The sequence below is a fragment of the Oncorhynchus keta genome, chromosome 5, assembly GCF_023373465.1.
Source record: "Oncorhynchus keta strain PuntledgeMale-10-30-2019 chromosome 5, Oket_V2, whole genome shotgun sequence".
NCBI lineage: Eukaryota > Metazoa > Chordata > Actinopteri > Salmoniformes > Salmonidae > Oncorhynchus > Oncorhynchus keta.
This window is the reverse complement of record NC_068425.1, coordinates 29,529,529-29,554,136: the sequence shown is the minus strand read 5'-3', so window position 1 is coordinate 29,554,136 and position 24,608 is coordinate 29,529,529. Positions and strand designations below refer to the sequence as shown.

The 24,608-nt window shown below is 45.9% G+C and overlaps 2 protein-coding genes across 49 annotated transcripts in view; both read left to right on the top strand.

Annotated features, from left to right (window-relative positions):
• The window catches only part of LOC118382072 (SUN domain-containing protein 1-like), a 30,133-nt gene extending 14,788 nt beyond the window's left edge, over nt 1-15,345 (top strand). For 44 of the 47 annotated variants that reach the window (XM_052519456.1, XM_052519488.1, XM_052519485.1 and 41 more), the window contains 15 exons: nt 2,659-2,775; nt 4,073-4,204; nt 4,306-4,399; nt 5,082-5,140; nt 5,560-5,744; nt 6,133-6,414; nt 7,242-7,334; nt 8,303-8,376; nt 8,764-8,908; nt 9,259-9,585; nt 10,089-10,173; nt 11,535-11,650; nt 12,022-12,189; nt 12,938-13,030; nt 13,232-15,345. In XM_052519456.1, the coding sequence (XP_052375416.1) occupies nt 2,659-2,775; nt 4,073-4,204; nt 4,306-4,399; nt 5,082-5,140; nt 5,560-5,744; nt 6,133-6,414; nt 7,242-7,334; nt 8,303-8,376; nt 8,764-8,908; nt 9,259-9,585; nt 10,089-10,173; nt 11,535-11,650; nt 12,022-12,189; nt 12,938-13,030; nt 13,232-13,348 (2,087 nt within the window). In that variant the 3' untranslated portion in view covers nt 13,349-15,345. The remainder of the gene's footprint in view (nt 1-2,658; nt 2,776-4,072; nt 4,205-4,305; nt 4,400-5,081; nt 5,141-5,559; nt 5,745-6,132; nt 6,415-7,241; nt 7,335-8,302; nt 8,377-8,763; nt 8,909-9,258; nt 9,586-10,088; nt 10,174-11,534; nt 11,651-12,021; nt 12,190-12,937; nt 13,031-13,231) is intronic. The other 3 variants (XM_052519493.1, XM_052519490.1, XM_052519489.1) reach the window with 2 other exon arrangements.
• Nucleotides 15,346-16,405: 1,060 nt separating this feature from the next.
• The window catches only part of iqck (IQ motif containing K), a 29,200-nt gene continuing 20,997 nt past the window's right edge, over nt 16,406-24,608 (top strand). Inside the window, exons 1-7 of one of the 2 annotated variants that reach the window (XM_052519444.1) lie at nt 16,406-16,761; nt 16,863-16,990; nt 17,100-17,250; nt 17,635-17,732; nt 18,106-18,158; nt 18,420-18,497; nt 18,826-18,910. In XM_052519444.1, the coding sequence (XP_052375404.1) occupies nt 16,710-16,761; nt 16,863-16,990; nt 17,100-17,250; nt 17,635-17,732; nt 18,106-18,158; nt 18,420-18,497; nt 18,826-18,910 (645 nt within the window). In that variant the 5' untranslated portion in view covers nt 16,406-16,709. Of the gene's footprint in view, nt 16,767-16,862; nt 16,991-17,099; nt 17,251-17,634; nt 17,733-18,105; nt 18,159-18,419; nt 18,498-18,825; nt 18,911-24,608 lie in introns of both variants that reach the window. The other variant, XM_052519445.1, reaches the window with a different exon arrangement.

Here is a 24,608-nt window from a genome sequence, read left to right as displayed (position 1 = left end):
TGACTGTACTCTGGCTACTGGTCTCCCTAGTCAGACACAGGGGTTATATGAACCACTAGGGCCAGTGGCCAGCCGGTCACACCTCTTTCACCAGTCAGTGACTGTACTCTGGCTACTGGTCTCCCTAGTCAGACACAGGGGTTATATGAACCACTAGGGCCAGTGGCCAGCCGGTCACACCTCTTTCACCAGTCAGTGACTGTACTCTGGCTACTGGTCTCCCTAGTCAGACACAGGGGTTATATGAACCACTAGGGCCAGTGGCCAGCCGGTCACACCTCTTTCACCAGTCAGTGACTGTACTCTGGCTACTGGTCTCCCTAGTCAGACACAGGGGTTATATGAACCACTAGGGCCAGTGGCCAGCCGGTCACACCTCTTTCACCAGTCAGTGACTGTACTCTGGCTACTGGTCTCCCTAGTCAGACACAGGGGTTATATGAACCACTAGGGCCAGTGGCCAGCCGGTCACACCTCTTTCACCAGTCAGTGACTGTACTCTGGCTACTGGTCTCCCTAGTCAGACACAGCAGGTGTTTGTGTGTTTCCATATAAGCTCTGAGAGGTTGTTTTAAAGATTGTTTTGAAAAGGCTGAAACCCATAAAGATCAATCAGATGTATCTCTGTGAATGTTTCACTTCACTTTAAAGATTGTTTCAAGGAAACTGGGAGAGGAAATAGCTAGTCCTGTAGGGTTACATTCCATGATGTCTTAACTAACATCTTCCTAAATTACACTGCTGTCAGACAGAATGACAAACGATCCTGACAATGCAGTTGAGCAAACGTCAAACAGAGAACAAAGGCCTGTTTGACACAGAAGTTGCTAATCCAAACATCTGGAGGGAGGAAGGGATGGGCTGTGTTACCAAAGAGAGAACCTGGAACGTTGCCTTGCTTTGTTGAACATGCGTACATCTCAGAATATTGCTTTTTCATATTATTGGTTCCTGTGTTCTAAGATTTGATCATCTACGCATTTTGAATAAAGACAACCGGGAACGCAACCAGAGATTGACAGAAAGACAGTTCTCTGTCAACTGTGTTGCAGTTCTTACACTGTGGACATTTCACTCATTCAGAAGCATTTTTTCTATGGTTGGTAGTTTTTATAATACTGGATTTTCCTTCATTTTTTTTTACATTCCAAAAAAACCGAATACATATAAACAAAATTGTACCGACATACAAACAATGACTCCATCTCATCTGCCCAGACCTGCACTCCCATCCCTAGTGCCTGAATTATTGTTTGCAACTTGGTGTTAAATTGTACCAATGAGTTTTTCTCAGTTACACATGCTATTTCAATAATACATCATTAGATTTGTCCATTGTGTCAATGATGGCGGATTGATCCACTTCCAAGTTTTTAGTATCTGTTTTTTCAATATGATTGATGAGAAGAGAATCGTCCAGCCCATTGGGTGTCTCACTACACCCCATTTAACATTACATTTAAGTCATTTAGCAGACGCTCTTATCCAGAGCGACTTACAAATTGGTGCATTCACCTTATGACATCCAGTAGAACAGTCACTTTACAATAGTGCATCTAAATCTTAAAGGGGGGGGTAAGAAGGATTACTTATCCTATCCTAGGTATTCCTTAAAGAGGTGGGGTTTCAGGTGTCTCCGGAAGGTGGTGATTGACTCCGCTGTCCTGGCGTCGTGAGGGAGTTTGTTCCACCATTGGGGGGCCAGAGCAGCGAACCGTTTTGACTGGGCTGAGCGGGAACTGTACTTCCTCAGTGGTAGGGAGGCGAGCAGGCCAGAGGTGGATGAACGCAGTGCCCTTGTTTGGGTGTAGGGCCTGATCAGAGCCTGGAGATACTGAGGTGCCGTTCCCCTCACAGCTCCGTAGGCAAGCACCCCCACATGACATGTCTTGAAATATGCAGACAGATTGATTAAAAGTACGTTTACGTTGTAATTCTTCTGATAGACAACTTCCTAGCTCCGCCCATAACGTCCAAACTGTATCATTCTCAGAAAGCATGGATTAGGGAGTCATTATTAGTTTTACACTTGAGACATGACTTCGCTGTTGCGCTGTAGAATTTCAGAATTTTTCTCTTGTATAATAAATTCTAAACATGACTTTATACTGGATTTAGCATACATTTTTGTTAACTGTAATTTCGTTAGTTATGCTCCAACTGTCCTTGCCTTTAGTTTTCCAAGTGGGCTAGTTTATTTAAATACATTTAATTTTCTTCCATATTGTTTGTGTTCTTAGCTATGAAGTTGTTAATGTTCCTAGCTTCATCCTTTGAAAATATTCTGGGGATGAGCATGTGCATCTTCAGTATGTACCCATTGTTCCTCTTTAGTGAATTTAACTATATGTCACAAGTAAAAGCCCTGGGTGGCGACTTGATACATTTCCATGTCTGGAAGGTTAAACCACCTTCTGACTTAGGAAGATGGAAAACTTTCCTCTTTATTCGATTCATTTTATTTGAATGCTTTTACATTTCATACATTATTTAGAACTTTTATTTGACTTCAGATTTAAGTTATATACATTTTTTGCTTCTGAGTTGCGTTGATGTTTATTGCATTTAATTTGACATTATTTTTCATTAATTTGTTTGTGTTTTGTTTGTTTTTTATTTTCCTTTTCTGCCATCCATCCGTCATGTGGTCTGCCTCAGGTGACGACTGTAAAGGGAAGCAGCACCTGGAGACCAACACACTGGTCCACAGTCACACACAGACCTCCAGAACTCACCGTCTACTGGGGGGTCTGTGGACCCTTATAGCTTACACAGGTTATAATCTCCTTCCTCCTCCTCCTGGCTTCCTTACTAATCTAATACACATACAGGTTAACCCCCTTCCTCCTCTCCCTGACTTCCTTACTGATCTAATATACACACAGGTTATAATCCCCTTCCTCCTCCTCCTGGCTTCCTTACTAATCTAATACACATACAGGTTAACCCCCTTCCTCCTCTCCCTGACTTCCTTACTGATCTAATATACACACAGGTTATAATCCCCTTCCTCCTCTTCCTGGCTTCCTTACTAATCTATTACACATACAGGTTAACCCCCTTCCTCCTCCTCCTGGCTTCCTTACTGATCTAATACACATACTGGTTAACCCCCTTCCTCCTCTTCCTGGCTTCCTTACTGACCTAATACACATACTGGTTAACCTCCTTCCTCCTCTCCCTGGCCTCCTTCCTTACTGACCTAATACACATACTGGTTAACCCCCTTCCTCCTCTCCCTGGCCTCCTTCCTTACTGACCTAATACACATACAGGTTAACCCCCTTCCTCCTCTCCCTGGCCTCCTTCCTTACTGACCTAATACACATACAGGTTAACCCCTTCCTCCTCCTCCTGGCTTCCTTACTGACCTAATACACATACTGGTTAACCCCTTCCTCCTCCTCCTGGCTTCCTTACTGATCTATTACACATACAGGTAATCCCCCTTCCTCCTCCTCCTGGCTTCCTTACTGACCTAATACACATACATCAGAGTTGTATTGAATCAAAAACAAGCATTTCTTATTGGACAAGTTCTGGTAGTCCTTCCCTGAATCAGTCAGTTTGATTCTGTTTGGTGCCTAATGAATACGACCCTTGCTTTATGAACATTGCGCACATAGACTTTCCATAGGAATCTCTCATTGACATCAATGCAAATTATATACAAACTGTGGGTGTGGGGAAATGCATTTCCCTTCCTTCCACTACAGGTCTAGGACCTGTTTTGTTGCACTGCTGATTGATAGTGGCTGAGGTCAGGAATAGGCCCCAGAGAGCTGATCTGAAATCAGTTGTGAACTGAAGTCTCAGTATTGTTAATTGTCCTAATGCCCAGCATTTGTTATTACCATGTCACTAGCACTCTATTTACTGAATTGAATCACTATGATTTCTTAGGTTTTGACCTTTATTTTAACAGGTTAGTCTCATTGACATTGAAATAAAAAAAAATCATATATTTTTTAAGAGAGACCTGGCCAAAATAGCAGCACATAAAGTGTCCTAAAAAGACTATTTTCTAATGAAAGCTGTATGTGTACGTTGTGTGTTTGTTCTGACCTTCCAGGCTACTGTCTGCTCCAGCCAGGTTACTATGTAATGAGGGCAGGCCTGGCGCTGGGGTCAGCAGTGGGGTCAGCAGTACGCTCAGTGTCTCAGAGACTGCTGTCAGTGCTGTGTCTAGTCCTGGGAGCTCCAGGTTAGTTACCCTGTGTTGCATCCATCCTCTCTTCATCAGTATTTAGTTGTTATATCAGTTGCTCTTTCTTATATCATACGATACCACTCCCCCCCCCCCAGGTAAAGCAGCCAGGCGGTTGTTGTGGTGTCTGGGGACAGGCTGGTACCAGCTGGTGTCTCTCATGTCTCTGTTCAACGTCTTCTTCCTGACCCGGTGAGAGCCTCCGTTACTGTATCCAACTCATGTGACTTTTGCCCATGTAGTTCTCAGAAAGATCCATGTGTAGAGGATTTTAATTGACCTACTATTGTCCTTTGTTATCGGAGGTTGGAGATTTAACTGTGGTTGTAACTTTTGATTGATGTGATTGACAGCAGAGACGTTTCAGATATCTGGGGCAAACCGTAGTAAAACAGCCAAATGTTTAGCAATGGAAAATGACAGGTTTTTGTCATTTTGGACAAGTTTACATTGTACCTTCCTGTGTGTGTTTGAGACCCAGTTATCATTGTGCATGTTTGATACATATTTGACTGTTCTTATGCAGGCTCTGTCTAACACGTTAAATCTTAATTAGATTGAATTATATTTAGGTTATATTTAGGCATTTGTCATTTCTTCAGATGAAATGAAATAATGAAAATAAAGGGTCAGGATCGATGGGTTCTGTCAATTAGATGCACATGACTGATATGATGATTGAATTATTTAGTCAAGACTTTTAAATATTACATTTTAATTCAATTATTTCTCTCATCTGAGGAAGGAAAGGTTACAGTGTCTTATCAGGTTATGTTTGACGGTGTGTGTGCGTATCTCAGGTGTGTTTTGCTCACTGCTATGTGTGTGTGTGTGTGTGTGTGTGTGTGTGTGTGTGTGTGTGTGTGTCTTTCAGGTGCCTGCCCAGAATGTGGAAGCTCCTGCTCTTCCTCCTTCCCTTCCTGCTATTCCTGTGTGAGTAACAGTGTGCTCACATGACCTACTTCACACACAAACACACTGATCTGTCAGCTGTGTAGCACCAGAGCTGTTAACCAGCCCCCCAGAGCTTGCTCCAGATCCAGCCCCAGATCTAGGTCACTCTTACTGGGCACACAGCTACAGAACCAGCCCTTCTGTGGAACAATACTTTTACACTGTACTTTCTACAGTACCAGTCTACTCAGAAAAGCACGGACTTGCATTCATAAACCCACAAGCTACTATCAAATCCCCAAATGAATGCATAAACACAAAAAACATAAATAATAGAAGCCTAAGAAACAACAGGTGCCATACCAATAAAGCTTTCCCTGCATTTATGGTAACGACAGGCAGGTTGTTGCATAATGTAGGTCCTGTTGATTAATTTCCCTGTTTCTCTCTCCTCTCAGGGTTGTGGTTCTGGGGTCCGTCCAGTTTCCTATCCTACCTTCCAGCCATAAACCTGACAGAGTGGCGCTCCAGAGTGGTGTCCCCCTTCACCCTCTCATCGTTTGTCCTGACCCCTACCCTTGTTCCCACCCCCGCCACACCACTGGAGCAGACCCCCACAGCAACCCCCAGCCCACAGGCACAGGTAAGAAAGGAGCTCGTCTGAGAAGCTTGCGGGCGTCTCTCAATTTGTTTACATTACATTACATTTAAGTCATTTAGCAGACGCTCTTATCCAGAGCGACTTACAAATTGGTGCATTCACCTTATGACATCCAGTGGAACAGCCACTTTACAATAGTGCATCTAAATCTTTTAGGGGGGGGGGGTGAGAAGGATTACTTATCCTATCCTAGGTATTCCTTAAAGAGGTGGGGTTTCAGGTGTCTGTATTGTGTGAATATGGTGCTTCATGAAATAAATCTGCCTCATGAATGTTGGACTAAAACAAGCTTTCTTGTTCTCTCTCTAACCTCTCACTATACTTCTGTGTCCCTCCTTTATTTCTGTCTATCCCGTATCTCCCTCTACAGCCAGTCCTTCCCCCCATAGTCACCGTGGACACAGAGGGCCTGGAGCGTCTGGAGCGGGTAGAGCATGGTCTGACCCTGCTGTGGGAACGGGTGCAGCAGGGGGACCAGAGGCAGGAGCAGCATCACGGGGACACCCTGGCCCAGTACACCCTCCTGAGGGAGCAGCTGGACAGCCAGACGGACAGAGACAGCCTGGGTCTCTGGGTCTCTGGCTTGCTGGAGCACAGGATCACCCTGCTGAGAGGAGAGCTGGAGCAGCAGGAGGCCTCATACAGGGCACAGGTAGGGATGGCTGTCAGGGGAGGGGAAAGGGACTGGGGCCGGACACAAAGATGTTGATGGGGTTGGGACTTGGTGGCAGGAATGAGGTTGGGGCTTGGTGGCAGGAATGAGGTTGGGGCTTGGTGGCAGGAATGGGGTTGGGGCTTGGTGGCAGGAATGGGGTTGGGGCTTGGTGGCAGGGATGGGGTTGGGGCTTGGTGGCAGGAATGGGGTTGGGGCTTGGTGGCAGGAATGGGGTTGGGGCTTGGTGGCAGGAATGGGGTTGGGGCTTGGTGGCAGGAATGGGGTTGGGGCTTGGTGGCAGGAATGGGGTTGGGGCTTGGTGGCAGGAATGGGGTTGGGGCTTGGTGGCAGGGATGGGGTTGGGGCTTGGTGGCAGGGATGGGGTTGGGGCTTGGTGGCAGGGATGGGGTTGGGGCTTGGTGGCAGGGATGGGGTTGGGGCTTGGTGGCAGGAATGGGGTTGGGGCTTGGTGGCAGGGATGGGGTTGGGGCTTGGTGGCAGGGATGGGGTTGGGGCTTGGTGGCAGGGATGGGGTTGGGGCTTGGTGGCAGGAATGGGGTTGGAGCTTGGTTGCAGGGCTGATCAGAGGGTTGAGCTTCAACATTTTAATTGATAACTGTACAGATTTGTGCTTTTTATGTAGGGTCAGATTTCAGTCTGTTTTGCTTCGTAAGCATTCCATACTGACCCCCTATTCCTTATTACTGAGTCCTTTACTCTTTACTTCTGGGTGACCTTTTCTCCTCTCTCCCTCTCTTTCTCTCCCTCTCTCTTCCCTCTCTTTCTCTCTTTCTCTCCCTCTCTCCTCCCTCTCTCCTGTGCAGACTGAAGAGCAGAGGGTTCAGCAGCAGCAGAGTCAGGAGACACGGCTTGCTGAGCTGGAGGGGCTGCTGCAGGTCCTCGCTACTAAAACAGAGGTAACAGAGGTCTATTACTGAGAAATACACACAATACCCCATTACCTACATATCCCAATACATACAGGAACATACAGTTCCTGGCAGTTGAGACTGAGGAAATGGGAAATGCACACCAGACTATGAATTAAACTCTGTGAGATCAAATGCATCCATCCAGAAGCATACGTTACCTCCACAGCTCATCTGAACACACACCACTAGATCTTAGCAGGCTAACAGCTAAGCTTGAGGTGCAGTCTCACAAGCTTCTTACTGACTGACACATACAATACCCACGCATCACATTACCCACCCATAGGAACACAAACAGGAACATACCGGTTCTGGCACCAGTCTGTACATACATCATCTCAGGTAGTTAATTTGAATACATACAGTATGACACACACTCATACAAGTCTAGTCATCTGGTCAGCATGTCCCTGTCCTTTTAGGTTAATGGTGATGACATATAATGCCCGTGCTGAAAGTGTTCATGTCAACACATGCTGTATTGTAGCTTATTGGCCATTCATTTATATTACAGTACTGTACATTTTCATTTATATTACAGTACTGTACATTTTCATTTATATTACAGTACTGTACATTTTCATTTATATTACAGTACTGTACATTTTCATTTATATTACAGAACTGTACATTTTCATTTATATTACAGTACTGTACATTTTCATTTATATTACAGTACTGTACATTTTCATTTATATTACAGTACTGTACATTTTCATTTATATTACAGTACTGTACATTTTCATTTATATTACAGTACTGTACATTTTCATTTATATTACAGTACTGTACATTTTCATTTATATTACAGTACTGTACATTTTCATTTATATTACAGTACTGTACATTTTCATTTATATTACAGAACTGTACATTTTCATTTATATTACAGTACTGTACATTTTCATTTATATTACAGTACTGTACTGTATTTTAATGAGGTTGTATTTCAGGCGGTGCAACAGAAACAGAGGAAGGAGGAGACAGAGGAGACAGCCACACCAGCCCCTGCCTCTGTCCCTGTCAGGTAGGTTCACGGTCACTGGCTTAACGTCCATAGATGATATAGTGCAGAACTTCTCTACGGTTTACACCTGCACTCCATTTCATGGGGAAAGACTCACACACTGATTCTCTTCATTTTCCCCACAATGTTTTAATGTCTTATGACTGAAACATTGGTGGTCCATTATTAAATCAAACAGTAGAGCCTGTGTATTGGATTTTTTTTTTTTACAGCATGCAAACATTTATATTTTTTGAAGTGTGGAGCCAAGTCCAGGGTTGCAAAATTTGTGTCAGTTTCTCAAAACTTGTTTATCAGAAATGTTGGTCAGAAGCTTCCTGGAATCAGGAGGTAATAAGCCAGACATCAGGGAATCTTCCAACTGGATTTCTCTTTTCTCCACCTCAGTGTGGATGTGGACACGGAGGCCCCTGCTGCTTTGCTGGCGGAGGTGCAGAGGCTGGAGGGGGAGCTGGGTCGGATCAGGGGCGACCTGCAGGGGGTGATGGGATGTCAGGGGAAATGTGAGCAGCTGAACACAATCCAGGAAACGGTGAGTATGGGAGACAACTGTCTGTTTACTGCTTTTAGTGTTTACTGTAGCTTGCACTGATATCGCTCAGTCTTTATTATAGTAGTTGTACATTACCTTTGCAATATAATGTCATTCTTCCAAATGACAGCCTGTACTGTGCTGTTACTGAACAGAACTTCTACATGATGGTATATGTATTCTGCAGTTACAGCCCCTCACACATGATGTGTCTCACCTCCCTCTCTCTCACGTCTCCCTCTCTCTCACCTCTCCCTCTCTCTCACCTCTCCCTCTCTCTCACCTCTCTCTCACCTCTCCCTCTCACCTCTCCCTCTCTCTCACCTCTCCCTCTCACCTCTCCCTCCCAGGTGTCCGCCCAGGTGTCCGCCCAGGTGAGGCGGGAGCTGCAGGCCCTGTTCTACGGCTCTGACGACCAGACCCACCAGGGAGAACCAGACATCCCAGAGGGACTCCTCCAGTGGCTGTCGTCGCGCTACGTGAGCGGGGCCGACCTGCAGACCCTCCTGACCAACCTGGAGCTCAGCATCCTGAGGAACGTGTCGCTGCAGTTGGAGCAGAGCAGGGCCGAGGCCCGGACGGAGGCTGAGGCCAGGGCTGCAGTCATCACCACCCAGACCCAGACTATTACACAGAGTGTCCAACACACCGCCGTGGGCGAGGGACTGTCTGAGGGGGTAGACTACACACTCCACTATAGGGACTCTTTGTTGTCGTTAACCCAGTGCTACTCGCTGTCATCAGAGGAACGGCTTCATTATCATGATTTATTTCATGATGGACCGGTGTCCTGGACCCAGATTCTCCATAGAGCATGCTTTTGACTTCACGGCACGCATCCACAAAGTTTCTCAGGGTAGGAGTGCTGATCTAGGATCTGACCATATAACCTTATGCTTTATGATCTAAAAGGCTAAACTGATCTTGGATCATTCAGCACTACTACTCTGAGATGCTTTGTGAATAGTGGATCAGGAGTAGGTTTAATTTGGCTCTTGGAAACCACCTTCCTATATGATGTACTTTCACTATATGATGACTGTTACTTTAAGTGGTCATGATTGTCAATGAGACTAGGAGTCATTGTGTGTGGAGATGCATGACAGAGTCTCTGCTAAATGTATCCAACCATACACACATCCTAACCTCCCGTCCCTGCCTCTGCCTCTCTCTCCCCTAGCAAGTGCAGCTGATCGTCCAGAATGCCCTGAAACTCTACTCCCAGGATAGAACGGGCCTAGTGGACTACGCCCTGGAGTCTGGAGGTAAAGAGAGCCATCTCACTCTGTTTACATGAACAGAACCACTCTGTGGGTTAGAGCCAGCAAGGTTAACATGTCCATAAACAGAACCACTCTGTGGGTTAGAGCCAGCCTGTTGACATGTCCATGAACAGAACCACTCTGTGGGTTAGAGCCAGCCTGTTAACATGTCCATAAACAGAACCACTCTGTGGGTTAGAGCCAGCAAGGTTAACATGTCCATAAACAGAACCACTCTGTGGGTTAGAGCCAGCAAGGTTAACATGTCCATAAACAGAACCACTCTGTGGGTTAGAGCCAGCCTGTTGACATGTCCATGAACAGAACCACTCTGTGGGTTAGAGCCAGCCTGTTGACATGTCCATGAACAGAACCACTCTGTGGGTTAGAGCCAGCAAGGTTAACATGTCCATAAACAGAACCACTCTGTTGGTTAGAGCCAGCCTTTTGACATGTCCATGAACAGAACCACTCTGTGGGTTAGAGCCAGCCTGTTGACATGTCCATGAACAGAACCATCCTGTGGTTCAGAACCATCCTGTGGGTTAGAGCCAGCTCCATGATGGTGGTTTATAATGGAAGGATTATCCTAGCCTAGTGTTACATAACTATACAGCAGCCAGCACTGAGGGTTTGTCCCAAATGGCACCCTATTCCCTATATAGTGCTCTACTATGAAGGGAATAGGATGCCTATGGTGTCCTACTTTTGACCAGGACAAAAGTAGTGCACTATAAAGGGAATAGGGTGCCAGGTCAAAAGTAGTGTACTAAGGGAATAGTGTGCCATTTCAGTATGAATGGTACTGGTATAACAGTAGTGAAGAGGGTAGTAGGGCTTTAGAGACCAAAGCTCAGGTAGTCTGGCTCCATGGACAATACGCCTGTTTGTCATACTAATGGCCTGTGTGGATTGGACAGGCACAGAGGGCTCCATTAGAGACATCAGATTAGTGGCCAGATGAACTGAGTGGTCTGTGACGTTTGTCTTGTGTGGATTCTATTTTGATGTGTGTGTTAGTATGGAATCATGTTATTGTATGTTGTGTGTTTCATTGCTTTATCCCTGTGTACGGTCAGATGGCTTTTCTATAGTTTCCTCACCACAGAGTTGTGGTTCAGGCATTAGGATTTCTGACTCGTATACATTTTGACCTAAGATTGAATAAGAATGTCTTTCTTGCTCCCATTCTTTCATTGATTGATTGATTGATTAAATAAAGATCCACTTATTCCCAGCAGATAACACTCATAAACCTTAAGACATGTATTTCCAATGTGGTCTTCCTGCGTAGAAATAGAAAGGAATCTATTGTGTTTGAACTGTGGTAATGATGTAACGTGGTCATGTGTCTGTGCGGTCAGGCGGTAGCATCCTAAGCACGCGCTGCTCGGAGACGTACGAGACAAAGACGGCCCTCATGAGTCTGTTCAGCGTGCCCCTCTGGTACTTCTCCCAGTCGCCCCGCGTCGCCATCCAGGTGAGCTCTCCAATTCAAACCTTCAGAAGCTTTATTGTTCCAGGTCACAAACACAGTGTACAAATAAAAACACATTCCAACAATAGCTGCAATCCAGGAATAGCAGCTGAGCTGCTTAGAAGACACTGATTCAATAGTTATTCCAGAAAGAAGCTGTTGTTTTCAACACCACCAGGGGATGTTGTTTCCTCTTTGTCAGTGTTTTTATTTGTAGATAGTGGTAAATGTTTAAAGTTATTTCAACAACTACATCATTAGTCTTGTAAATTTGAACAGGACAGGGTTTATCTTGTGGAGACGTTTAATCGTGACTCTAACATGTCTTACCATCTCTTCCTCCCTCCGCCCATCGTCCTTTCCCCTTCCCTCAGCCTGATGTGTATCCAGGGAACTGCTGGGCGTTTAAAGGTTCTCATGGTTACCTGGTCATCCGGTTGTCCCTGAGGATCCTCCCCACAGCCTTCTGTCTGGAGCACATCCCCAAGGCCCTGTCCCCTACCGGCAACATCGCCAGCGCCCCGCGCAACTTCACTGTCTACGTAAGACTCACACACACATGCGTACTGGCAATATCAGCAACTACACTGTCTACGTAAGACTCACACACACACGCGCGTACTGACAATATCAGCAAATACACTGTCTACGTAAGACACACACACGTACTGGAAGTATCAGCAACTACACTATGTAAGACACACGCGTGCGCGCGTGCGTACTGACAAAATCAGCAACTACACTGTCTACTTAAGACACACACACATACTGGAAGTACAGGCAACTACACTATGTAAGACACACACACACACGCACTGGCAAAATCAGCAACTACACTGTCTACATAAGACACACACACATACATAGTGTAGTTGCTGATACTTCCAGTAAGACACACACACACGCGTACTGGCAAAATCAGCAACTACACTGTCTACTTAAGACACACACAAGTACTGGAAGTATCAGCAACTACACTATGTAAGACACACACACACGTACTGGCAAAATCAGCAACTACACTGTCTACTTAAGACACACATAAGCAACTACACTATGTAAGACACACACACACACATGTACTGGCAAAATCAGCAACAACACTGTCTACATAAGACACACACACACGTACTGGAAGTATCAGCAACTACACTGTCTACGTAAGACACATACTTACCTACTGACAATATCAGCAACTACATGGAGTGCCTTCTGTTGGTCATGGGCTATTTATGGTCTCAGCCTCAGTCTCCTGCCTGACATCACTGACTGGTTTCTGTGTGTTTTCAGGGTCTGGATGATGAGTATCAGGAGGAGGGAAAGCTGTTGGGTCAATACACCTACCAGGAGGACGGAGACTCAATGCAGAACTTCCCTGTCATGGTAAACACAAGAAATGACATCAATTTATACACACTCATGTGCATACGCCAACAAACACACACAAAAAACCTCTCACCATCTTGCATACTATATACCTCTCTCTGGCTCTTTTTTTACTTTGTCAAAAATCGTCTTCTTTTTTCAAATCTGATACTTTGAGATTCAATACTTATCACTCCTCACTATGTCCCTTCCATCCAGGAGAAGAACGAAAGGGCCTTCCAGATCATCGAGGTGCGGGTGCTGACCAACTGGGGTCACCCCGAGTACACCTGCCTCTACCGCTTCAGAGTCCACGGAGAACCACGCATCCAGTGAGGGAGGATGGCGCCCATTTGAACTGCATTTCTCTGCTATCTGTATATAATACTGGACATATTTTTTTAATGGAGGGGGCCGGGAAAACCGAGACTGATATAAACGAGTGACTTCAGAAGTATGGGGTTGGGTGTTTGATTTATGCTAGAATGTGTCCAAGGGGGGTTTTGTTTTAGTACTGAAATGGTAAAAGAATGAAAGAATGGACTGTAATGAAATGTCAGGGAATGTGAAAGAGAAGAGAAGAGTGAAGGTTGACATGTCCATGTCCAGGAGAAGCTCGGTCCCAGTCCCTCCTCCTTAAACCTGCTCTTGCACTGAATTAGCCCTCCAGGTCATAACCCTTTGGTTTTTGGAGGAGCGTGTTCCTCTGCCGCTCTCACTCAACCACAGGAGCCTGTGACCTCGAGATGAAACGGACTACACACATCTTTTTATTTCCTTACACATCCTGTCTGATTTGGTTGGTGTTTTAATCAGGTTTTATTTTGAATTGGATGTTTCTTTGAAAACCCCTTGTGGATTCTGATGGAATTTCAGGATCAAAGCCACAGAACTGGATCAAAGCCACATAACTGGGCCTAAATGACGTTTTCTATAGGCCTCACACACACTGGGCCTAAATGACGTTTTCTATAGGCCTCACACACACTGGGCCTAAATGACGTTTTCTATAGGCCTCACACACACTGGGCCTAAATGACGTTTTCTATAGGCCTCACACACACTGGGCCTAAATGACGTTTTCTATAGGCCTCACACACACTGGGCCTAAATGACGTTTTCTATAGGCCTCACACACACTGGGCCTAAATGACGTTTTCTATAGGCCTCACACACACTGGGCCTAAATGACGTTTTCTATAGGCCTCACACACACTGGGCCTACATGACACTGTGTAGGCCTCTCTTCTCTTGATACAAAGCTACTTCTCTCTGCTGCTGTTGGTTGGTCAGTCTGCAGGGCCAGCTAACATGGTCAGTGGACACTCGCAGGACACAGACAGGACTACTACCGTTCTTTGGACTCTACAACACTCCTGTTCGCCATGACTTTATGCATCCACACAGCCATCAAAACTAAGCTCTATCTCTCTCCTATAGAAAAGGTTACACACATGGACAGACTTTTAATGAGTTGATACATGTGTGTCTCAAGTTAAGATTTGGTCTTGAAGCTCTGTGGAGTCCAGACTGGAGTGTTAATGAGAGTGAGACTGACAGCCAATGGTTTGGCTTCGTCTAGTGCAGCGAGCCAATGGTTTGGCTGCTCCTTGCACAGTCATTATAACATCCTCTACTAGAGCTTCTACTCCGGAAAAGGGGATCCTTGGGATGTCCTAACTCTGACATCACCCCGTTGAAGTTAGAGGTTAGAGTTTAGGGTAGGGCCATCCCAAGGATCCCGGATAGCGCATAATCCCTTCTACTCCCTGCAGGAATGTAATCTGTATATTTCATTGTTAATAGTTGGTCCTTTTTTAAGAATGAGATTTTATCAGTGTTGCTTTATGAAAAAAGGGTACACCTTGTCAATATTTCTATTATTTGTATTACCCATTGTAAGTGTAATTATGTTAGACTTTTACAATTTCTAGTTGAGAATAATGACAAATGATGCCGGTAAATGAAATGTGTGTTGCACAAGTCCTCACAATTTGTGTAAAAAACTAGATGGGGAAGCTATAAATGAGTTTTGTGTGGACCAGAAAGTCTAAATGTACAAAAAATGATTATGATCCTATTTATTTTTAAGATAATTAGTTACTGCAATGTATTTTTATCAAAAAGCTTTTCAGTGCATTTTGGAAACATCTTGGGACAGTACAGATTTTCATTTTCATTTGTTTTTAAATGTGTTTTCGTTTATTTTGTCGCTGCTCTCATCCTGAGGTAGCTAAACCGCATTTAGAATATATTCCTAAAGAATTACATTTTGAGAGCTTTTGATGCATGTGATATTTTACCTAATAAAGACTATTGGTTTTTTATTTAAATGCTGCTTTGGGGTCACATCTGGGGGGGTTGTGGTTTTGGAATGGCAGCAGGGAGAGGATGAGTGCAAATGTACCATTTAGATTACAGGTGTCAAACTCATCCCATGGAGGGCTGACTGTCTGCAGGTTTTCGCTCCTCCCTTGTACTTGATTGATGAGTTAATCTTACTAATTACTAAAGAACTCCACTCACTTGGTTGTCTAGGGCTTAATTGAAAAGAATAAACAAAAACCTGCAGACAATAGGCCCTCCATGGAATGAGTTTGACACCCCTGCATTAGATGGTGAATGCTCTTAGTATAAGAGCTCACTATAGGGCAGGGGTACTTAACTCACCCTATGAGGTCCAGAGCCTGCTGGTTTTCTGTTCTACCTTATCATTAATTGCACACGCCCAGTGACCCACGTCTAAATCAGTCCCTGGTGGGATAAAAACGCAGCGGGAGTGGCTTTGAAGTCCAGAGTTAAGTTTGAGGGCTTTTCTTCTAATCCCAATTTTTGGGTGTATTATAAGTTTATAATACACCCAACAATCATAATACACCACATGAATCGTAATTCAAACTGTCTTTGATATAACCATAAACTTCATTGGTCAAAATACAGAGTAGTAGATCATATGTAGGAATGAAGGCGTTGTATTAATGCCACGGGCATGTGCCAATTCAATCTGTTTAGCGTTGGACTCTACTGCAAGTAGGGTAGGGCCATCCCAAGGATCCTACTGCAAGTAGAGTCCCGATTCCCTTTTGGAATCGGGCTGCCTCCCGGGCATGAGCCAGGTGCCCCACTATGGCCGACGGCAAAGTCGGCTCATAACAAAAGTGATGTAACTAAGCACGTGGACTGATGAGTAGGATTTTGTTTTCACAAGCTTTCACAACATTGATTGCTTTTGATAAAAAATGCTTTATCTGCCTTCTCAATGATATATAGTTAAATTCAAACATGTATTTCATGAAAAATACAATTTTATGGACGATGCACCGTGCTGCCTTGTTGACAACATGACTGAGCGGCTCAGATTACTGTTTGATTTGAGATGGCGCGATTATGATTCAACCTGAGCCAGTGTAATAATACTCCCTCTTTGGTTCCGTCTGTCTGAGTCAGCAGGAGCTGCTGCCCTCCAGTGGCTGACGTGGGATATTTTTTTTAGGAAAAGCCCCTGCTTGTTTGCCATTGGTTTCTTTTAAAGACTTGTTGTGCCGTTATACGTATTTTCTAATGGTGTTTAAAATTAGTTTTTTGGGGGGCTAAGAGAAATGTGTTAATCAAAAATATTATTCGTATATTACACCGGAAGTACGAAGATACGTTTTTCCTTGACAACCAACGACGCGTTCTTAGCAACTGCTTCAGAATGGCAAAAATGATTGGTGCTAAGAAATCATTGTGGCAACAAGTCTGTGAAGGTAAGGTATGCTTCGCTTGAGAGTTAATTGTAAATACCGGTATGCATGTTGTCGACTAAAATATAAATAAAAATGGCGTTTTCATTGTTGTGTGCAACCAGAATATGATTCGGAGCAGCCCAGTCCACCCAGCGCTGCTTGGACAGACAGTGGTTCAGTGAGCACTCATGTCTCCCAGTACAGCGCCAGCAAGCACTCTCCTGTCTTCTATGGTCTCATGGCAGCTAAGGTAAGGCAGACAACAATAATTGCACTTCAGTAAATAAATTCAAATTCAACAATTCATTTGTAAAAAGAAAACGATATGTTTGTCTACATGGTGCTGTATGGCTTTCTAGGTTGCTGTGAATGATGATCCTGTGAAGCATGTTGACCCTCTTCTGAGCCACCCTGCCCTTGCTGGATATTCTGCCTTGGACAAACCTCCATCCTCCTGTCACAGACAGCCTCAGACCACACACCCTGCATCCACTCCCCAGCTCCATCAACGTGAGTTTCAAACCACTTAAAACTGTAGCTTATTTGTATGTGCTAAACATAGTATTGCCTCTGCCAAGAGGTCTTGACGTTTATGGCACAGGAAGTAGACTAGTGTCCTGTAGCCTCAGTGTTTCTGGTGCAAGACCCGATACTGCTTTCCCCCCTCAATCGCTATACATAATCTATGCTTTTATCAGGAACAATACTTTCCTGTTTAATTAGCTCTCTAAGCACTGTAGAGGATAATAATGTTTCAAGTCTGTCTTGATTTTACTCCCCAATAATAGTACCAAAACAGTGTTTTAGGCTACAGTTGGAGTGAAATGTCCCTTTGCATGGCAGAAAGGCCACTCTTACCCCACTTGTGTTGATCCATTCCCATGTCTGCCCCAGGCCCAATCACCCAGTTCCTGGAGGGGTCCGTGTTCCCAGTGCTACTGCCTGGACTGGAGGCCATGCTGAGAGAGGCCCAGAGACAACACTGCCTGGAGGTACTGGCACTAGGCCTATATCACACAATAACACTAACATGATATAATGGCAATTTACTAGATATCAATGTGGCCCTGCAGAACACTACAGACCACCCAACTAGAATACATTACAGTATTTTAATAGTTTGCTTCTCCTGACTGTACTTCATAAACAACTTTGAATTATAGAGTGACAGGATGTATGATCACCTCTTCTGAAATATTGTCTCTAACATGAATCCCGACACCCAAAACTAGTACTAGGACTTATTTAATACGACTTCAAGCACTGATTATACTATGATAATGATGATTATATTGTAGCCTACTTCTGTAGAGCTCTGCAGATTATTACACTACAGTAACACTGTCATCCTTTTACCTGTTTAAGAGGAAAAGAACAGCATTCAACGCTTGTGACTTCCTAACTGAGTGGCTGTACAAGTAAGACTGCCTGCATGCCCCCTTTGCTCTCTTCCATTCTCAGTTGATTTAGTAAAAATCTTTGACAATGTCTGAACTTTCTGCCACCACTTTATCTTCTGAGTGCTAAGCCATTGCTTTTACCACTAAAAAAAAAAGTCTGTCTCTAAAAATGGATTGGTGTTACGCAACTATGACTGGAGTTTGTCTTTGTGTGAAACTAAGCTTAATATTCTGTCTGCTACGGTCTGTTCCAAAGCCTTTTCTTCTCTCTCACTGCAGTCGGAACCCCCGCCGGCAGGGACAGGCCCCTGTGGACTTCCATGAGATCCCATTTGTCAAGGACTGGCTCAGGATACAGTGAGTTGCAGGAGACTTAATAAAGTGTATACGCAAACATAACACAGAGCAAGAAAGTCATATCAGAAATCACACGGAATATGTATGCATGTACACACACACACACACACACACACACACACACACACACACACACACACACACACACACACACACACACACACACACACACACACACACACACACACACACACACACACACACACACACACACACACAGTGGCACAAACTTGCACCTTAGGCTGATGCTGCCCTTATGAACAGAGGTGACTCACACGCTGCCCTCTCCTCTCTCCATCCCCTCCTCTCTTCTCCCTCCCTCTCCCAGTCCCAGGCCTTCCATCCCTCTCTCCCTACTGCTGTCAGACCAGCATGCTGCTGTTCTCATCCAGTCCTTCTGGAGGGGCTATACTGTGAGTGTCGTTGACAGTAAATTAAAGGTCACTGTTATTTTAGATGAGAAATATTCTTGTACCATTTTAAAGGGTGTCATTGCACGGTGTGTAAAGGGTTAAATGCTCCACTGTCCCCTATTTTGCTGTGTGTTTGTTAGTGTGTAAGTGTGCATGCTTATGTGTTTTTCTATTTTTATTATTCATTTATTTCACCTTTATTTAACCAGGTAGGCTAGTTGAGAACAAGTTCTCATTTACAACTGCGACCTGGCCAAGATAAAGCATAGCAGTGTGAACAGACAACACAGAGTTACACATGGAGTAAACAATTAACAAGTCAATAACACAGTAGGAAAAAAAGAGAGTCTATATACATTGTGTGCAAAAGGCATGAGGAGGTAGGCAAATAATTACAATTTTGCAGATTAACACTGGAGTGATAAATTATCAGATGGTCATGTACAGGTAGAGATACTGGTGTGCAAAAGAGCAGAAAAGTAAATAAATATAAACAGTATGGGGATGAGGTAGGTCAATTGGGTGGGCTATTTACTGATAGACTATGTACAGCTGCAGCGATCGGTTAGCTGCTCAGATAGCAGATGTTTGAAGTTGGTGAGGGAGATAAAAGTCTCCAACTTCAGCGATTTTTGCAATTCGTTCCAGTCACAGGCAGCAGAGAACTGGAACGAAAGGCGGCCAAATGAGGTGTTGGCTTTAGGGATGATCAGTGAGATACACCTGCTGGAGCGCGTGCTATGGGTGGGTGTTGCCATCGTGACCAGTGAACTGAGATAAGGCGGAGCTTTACCTAGCATGGACTTGTAGATGACCTGGAGCCAGTGGGTCTGGCGACAAATATGTAGCGAGGGCCAGCCGACTAGAGCATACAGGTCGCAGTGGTGGGTGGTATAAGGTGCTTTAGTAACAAAACGGATGGCACTGTGATAAACTGCATCCAGTTTGCTGAGTAGAGTATTGGAAGCTATTTTGTAGATGACATTGCCGAAGTCGAGGATCGGTAGGATAGTCAGTTTTACTAGGGTAAATTTGGCAGCGTGAGTGAAGGAGGCTTTGTTGCGGAATAGAAAGCCGACTAGATTTGATTTTAGATTGGAGATGTTTGATATGAGTCTGGAAGGAGAGTTTACAGTCTAGCCAGACACCTAGGTACTTATAGATGTCCACATATTCTAGGTCGGAACCATCCAGGGTGGTGATGCTAGTCGGGCGTGCGGGTGCAGGCAGCGAACGGTTGAAAAGCATGCATTTGGTTTTACTAGCGTTTAAGAGCAGTTGGAGGCCACGGAAGGAGTGTTGTATGTTCTTTCACATGCATGTGTGTGTATTATTGTGTTCAGGCGTGTGCATTTTCAGGAGCTGGCCAGTGACCCCATATGAAACAAATATACTGTGTAATCCCATTATTTTCTGGCTACAGCGTGATTATGTCATCAGTGATGCAATGCCTAATTCCTTCCTGTGTGGGTGTTCTTGAGTGCTCTGTTCTGGATAAATATAGACACTAATTGCTGTAAGTCGCTCTGGTTAAGAGCGTCTCATAAATGACAAAAAATGTAAACTCACACACACCCATAGACACACTTCTAATCAGACAAGTCTCTGTCTCGTCTATCTACTAGACACTGTTGTTGTCTGTTTATGATGTAGCCACAAAATACCCCTTTTATACACACAAACACCAAAACAAAACTCATCCCTGCGACTCTGTGACAGCGTAGAAAAATCCAGCCAAAAATCTCCTCATTGTCAGTGTAATCGACGATGCCAGCTGTGGTTTAGATCTGTCATGTCCAAACAGGCTCTGCTCGAGTGGGCTTGAAGAAGCACTGGGGTGGGCAGAGTAGAGCATGCAGAGCGTGTCCAAGTGTTCCTGTGTCCTGTTCTGCCAGTGTGGCCAGAGGTAGGCAGTATTGGATCTCTTGTGTTATCTCGCACTGTAATTGGTTGTAATTCCTCTCCTCAACAGGGGGTGGCGGTAGTGAGCCTGTCCTCATTGACTCCCTGTGTTTATCCTGCTCTGACTGAGGTGAGGTTCAATAGGGCGAGGGATAGAACAGCAGACTCTCCCCACTAGAAGTTTAGGGATGGAGTGGAGAGAGACAGCTTGGAAGGCTCTGCTAAAAGGCTTTTTCAGGGATGATTAGAGAGGAAGTGAAGGAGAGGAACACTGTTAGTGCTGTTTTATGGGCTTGGGCCAGCCCAGAACTGGGTCCGAGGGGCCAGCCCAGAACTGGGTCCGAGGGGCCAGCCCAGAACTGGGTCCGAGGGGCCAGCCCAGAACTGGGTCCGAGGGGCCAGCCCAGAACTGGGTCCGAGGGGCCAGCCCAGAACTGGGTCCGAGGGGCCAGCCCAGAACTGGGTCCGAGGGGCCAGCCCAGAACTGGGTCCGAGGGGCCAGCCCAGAACTGGGTCCGAGGGGCCAGCCCAGAACTGGGTCCGAGGGGCCAGCCCAGAACTGGGTCCGAGGGGCCAGCCCAGAACTGGGTCCGGGGGGCCAGCCCAGAACTGGGTCCGAGGGGCCAGCCCAGAACTGGGTCCGAGGGGCCAGCCCAGAACTGGGTCCGAGGGGCCAGCCCAGAACTGGGTCCGAGGGGCCAGCCCAGAACTGGGTCCGAGGGGCCAGTCCAGAACTGGGTCCGAGGGGCCAGTCCAGAACTGGGTCCGAGGGGCCCCAGAACTGGGTCCGAGGGGCCAGCCCAGAACTGGGTCCAGAGGGGCCAGCCCAGAACTGGGTCCGAGGGGCCGCCCAGGGGCCAGCCCAGAACTGGGTCCGAGGGGCCAGCCCAGAACTGGGTCCGGGGGGCCAGCCCAGAACTGGGTCCGAGGGGCCAGCCCAGAACTGGGTCCGAGGGGCCAGCCCAGAACTGGGTCCGAGGGGCCAGCCCAGAACTGGGTCCGAGGGGCCAGCCCAGAACTGGGTCCGAGGGGCCAGCCCAGAACTGGGTCCGAGGGGCCAGCCCAGAACTGGGTCCGAGGGGCCAGCCCAGAACTGGGTCCGAGGGGCCAGTCCAGAACTGGGTCCGAGGGGCCAGTCCAGAACTGGGTGTGAGGGGCCAGCCCAGAACTGTTTCCACATTTTGTTACGTAACAGCCTTTTTCTAAAATGTACACACAATACCCCATAATGATAAAGCGAAAACAGGTTTTTAGTAAACATAAATACCTTATTATACCTTATATACCTTATATAAGTATTCAGACTCTTTGCTATGAGACTCAAAAATTTCCATTGATCATCCTTGAGATGTTTCTACAACTTGATTAGAGTCCACTTGTAGTAAATTAAATTGATTGTACATAATTTGGAAAGACACACACCTGTCTATATAAGGTCCCACAGTTGACAGTGCATGTCAGAGCAAAAACCAAGCCATGAGGTTGAAGGAATTGTCCGTAGAGCTTCGAGACAGGATTGTGTCAAGGCAGCATTGAAGGTCCCCAAGAACACAGTGGCCTCCATCATTCTTAAATGGAAGAAGTTTGAAACCCCCAAGACTCTTCCTAGAGCTGGCCGCCCAGCCAAACTGAGCAATCGGGGTAGAAGGGGTGACAAGGAACCTGATGGTCAATGACAGAGCTCTAGAGTTCCTCTGTGGAGATGGGAGAACAGAAGAGAAACCTTCCATGAGAAACAAGATTCTCTGGTCTGATGAAACCAAGATTGAACTCTTTGGCCTTAGTGTGTGTGTGTGTGTGTGTGTGTGTGTGTGTGTGTGTGTGTGTGTGTGTGTGTGTGTGTGTGTGTGTGTGTGTGTGTGTGTGTGTGTGTGTGTGTGTGTGTGTGTGTGTGTGTGTGTGTGTGTGTCTGACTATCTCACTCATTCAGTCCCCCTTACACCATACACTCCTGTTCCCCCCCTTCCTCCGACTATTTCTCTCTCTTCACTCTCCTCAGTATTCAATCCCATACATCTCTCCTGTTCCTCCCCCTTCCTCCTGACTATCTCTCTCATTCAATCCCCCTTACACCATACTCTCCTGTTCTCCCCCTTCCTCGACTATCTCTCTCATTCAATCCCCCTTACAGCATACTCTCCTGTTCCCCCACTTCCTCTGACTATCTCTCTCTACACCAACTCTCCTGTTCCCCCACTTCCTCACTCTCTCATTCAATCCCCCTTACACCATACTCTCCTGTTCCCCCACTTCCTCTGACTATCTCTCTCTTCCTCTCTCATTCAATCCCCCTTACACCATACTCTCCTGTTCCCCCACTTCCTCTGACTATCTCTCTCTCTTCCTCTCTCATTCAATCCCCCTTACACCATACTCTCCTGTTCCCCCACTTCCTCTGACTATCTCTCTCTTCCTCTCTCATTCAATCCCCCTTACACCATACTCTCCTGTTCCTCACTCCCTTCCTCCGACTATCTCTCTCATTCAATCCCCCTTACACCATACTCTCCTGTTCCCCCACTTCCTCTGACTATCTCTCTCTTCCTCTCTCATTCAATCCCCCTTACACCATACTCTCCTGTTCCTCACTCCCTTCCTCTGACTATCTCTCTCATTCAATCCCCCTTACACCATACTCTCCTGTTCCCCCACTTCCTCTGACTATCTCTCTCTTCCTCTCTCATTCAATCCCCCTTACACCATACTCTCCTGTTCCCCCTTCCTCCTTCCTCTGACTTCTCTCTCATTCAATCCCCCTTACACCATACTCTCCTGTTCCTCCCTTCCTCCGACTATCTCTCTCATTCAATCCCCTTACACCATACTCTCCTGTTCCCCCCCACTTCCTCTGACTATCTCTCTCTTCTCTCTCATTCAATCCCCTTACACCATACTCTCCTGTTCCTCCCCCTTCCTCTGACTATCTCTCTCATTCAATCCCCCTTACACCATACTCTCCTGTTACTTCCTCTGACTATCTCTCTCTTCCTCTCTCATTCAATCCACCTTACACCATACTCTCCTGTTCCTTCCCCACTTCCTCTGACCTGTTCTCTCTCTCTTCTCTCTCATTCAATCCCCCTTACACCATACTCTCCTGTTCCTCCTCCCTTCCTCTGACTATCTCTCTCATTCAATCCCCCTTCACCATACTCTCCTGTTCCCCCCTTCCTCTGACTATCTCTCTCTTCCTCTCTCATTCAATCCCCCTACACCATACTCTCCTGTTCCTCCCCACTTCCTCTGACTATCTCTCTCTCTTCCTCTCTCATTCAATCCCCCTTACACCATACTCTCCTGTTCCTCACTCCCTTCCTCTGACTATCTCTCTCTTCTCTCATTCAATCCCCCTTACACCATACTCTCCTGTTCCTCCCCCCTTCCTCCGACTATCTCTCTCTTCCTCTCTCATTCAATCCACCTTACACCATACTCTCCTGTTCCTCCCCCCTTCCTCCGACTATCTCTCTCTTCTTCTTTCATTCATCCACCTTACACCATACTCTCCTGTTCCTCCCCCCTTCCTCCGACTATCTCTCTCTTCTTCTTTCATTCATCCACCTTACACCATACTCTCCTGTTCCTCCCCCCTTCCTCCGACTATCTCTCTCTTCCTCTCTCATTCAATCCACCTTACACCATACTCTCCTGTTCCTCCCCCCTTCCTCCAACTATCTCTCTCTTCTTCTTTCATTCATCCACCTTACACCATACTCTCCTGTTCCTCCCCCTTCCTCCGACTATCTCTCTCATTCAATCCCCCTTACACCATACTCTCCTGTTCCTCCGCTTCCTC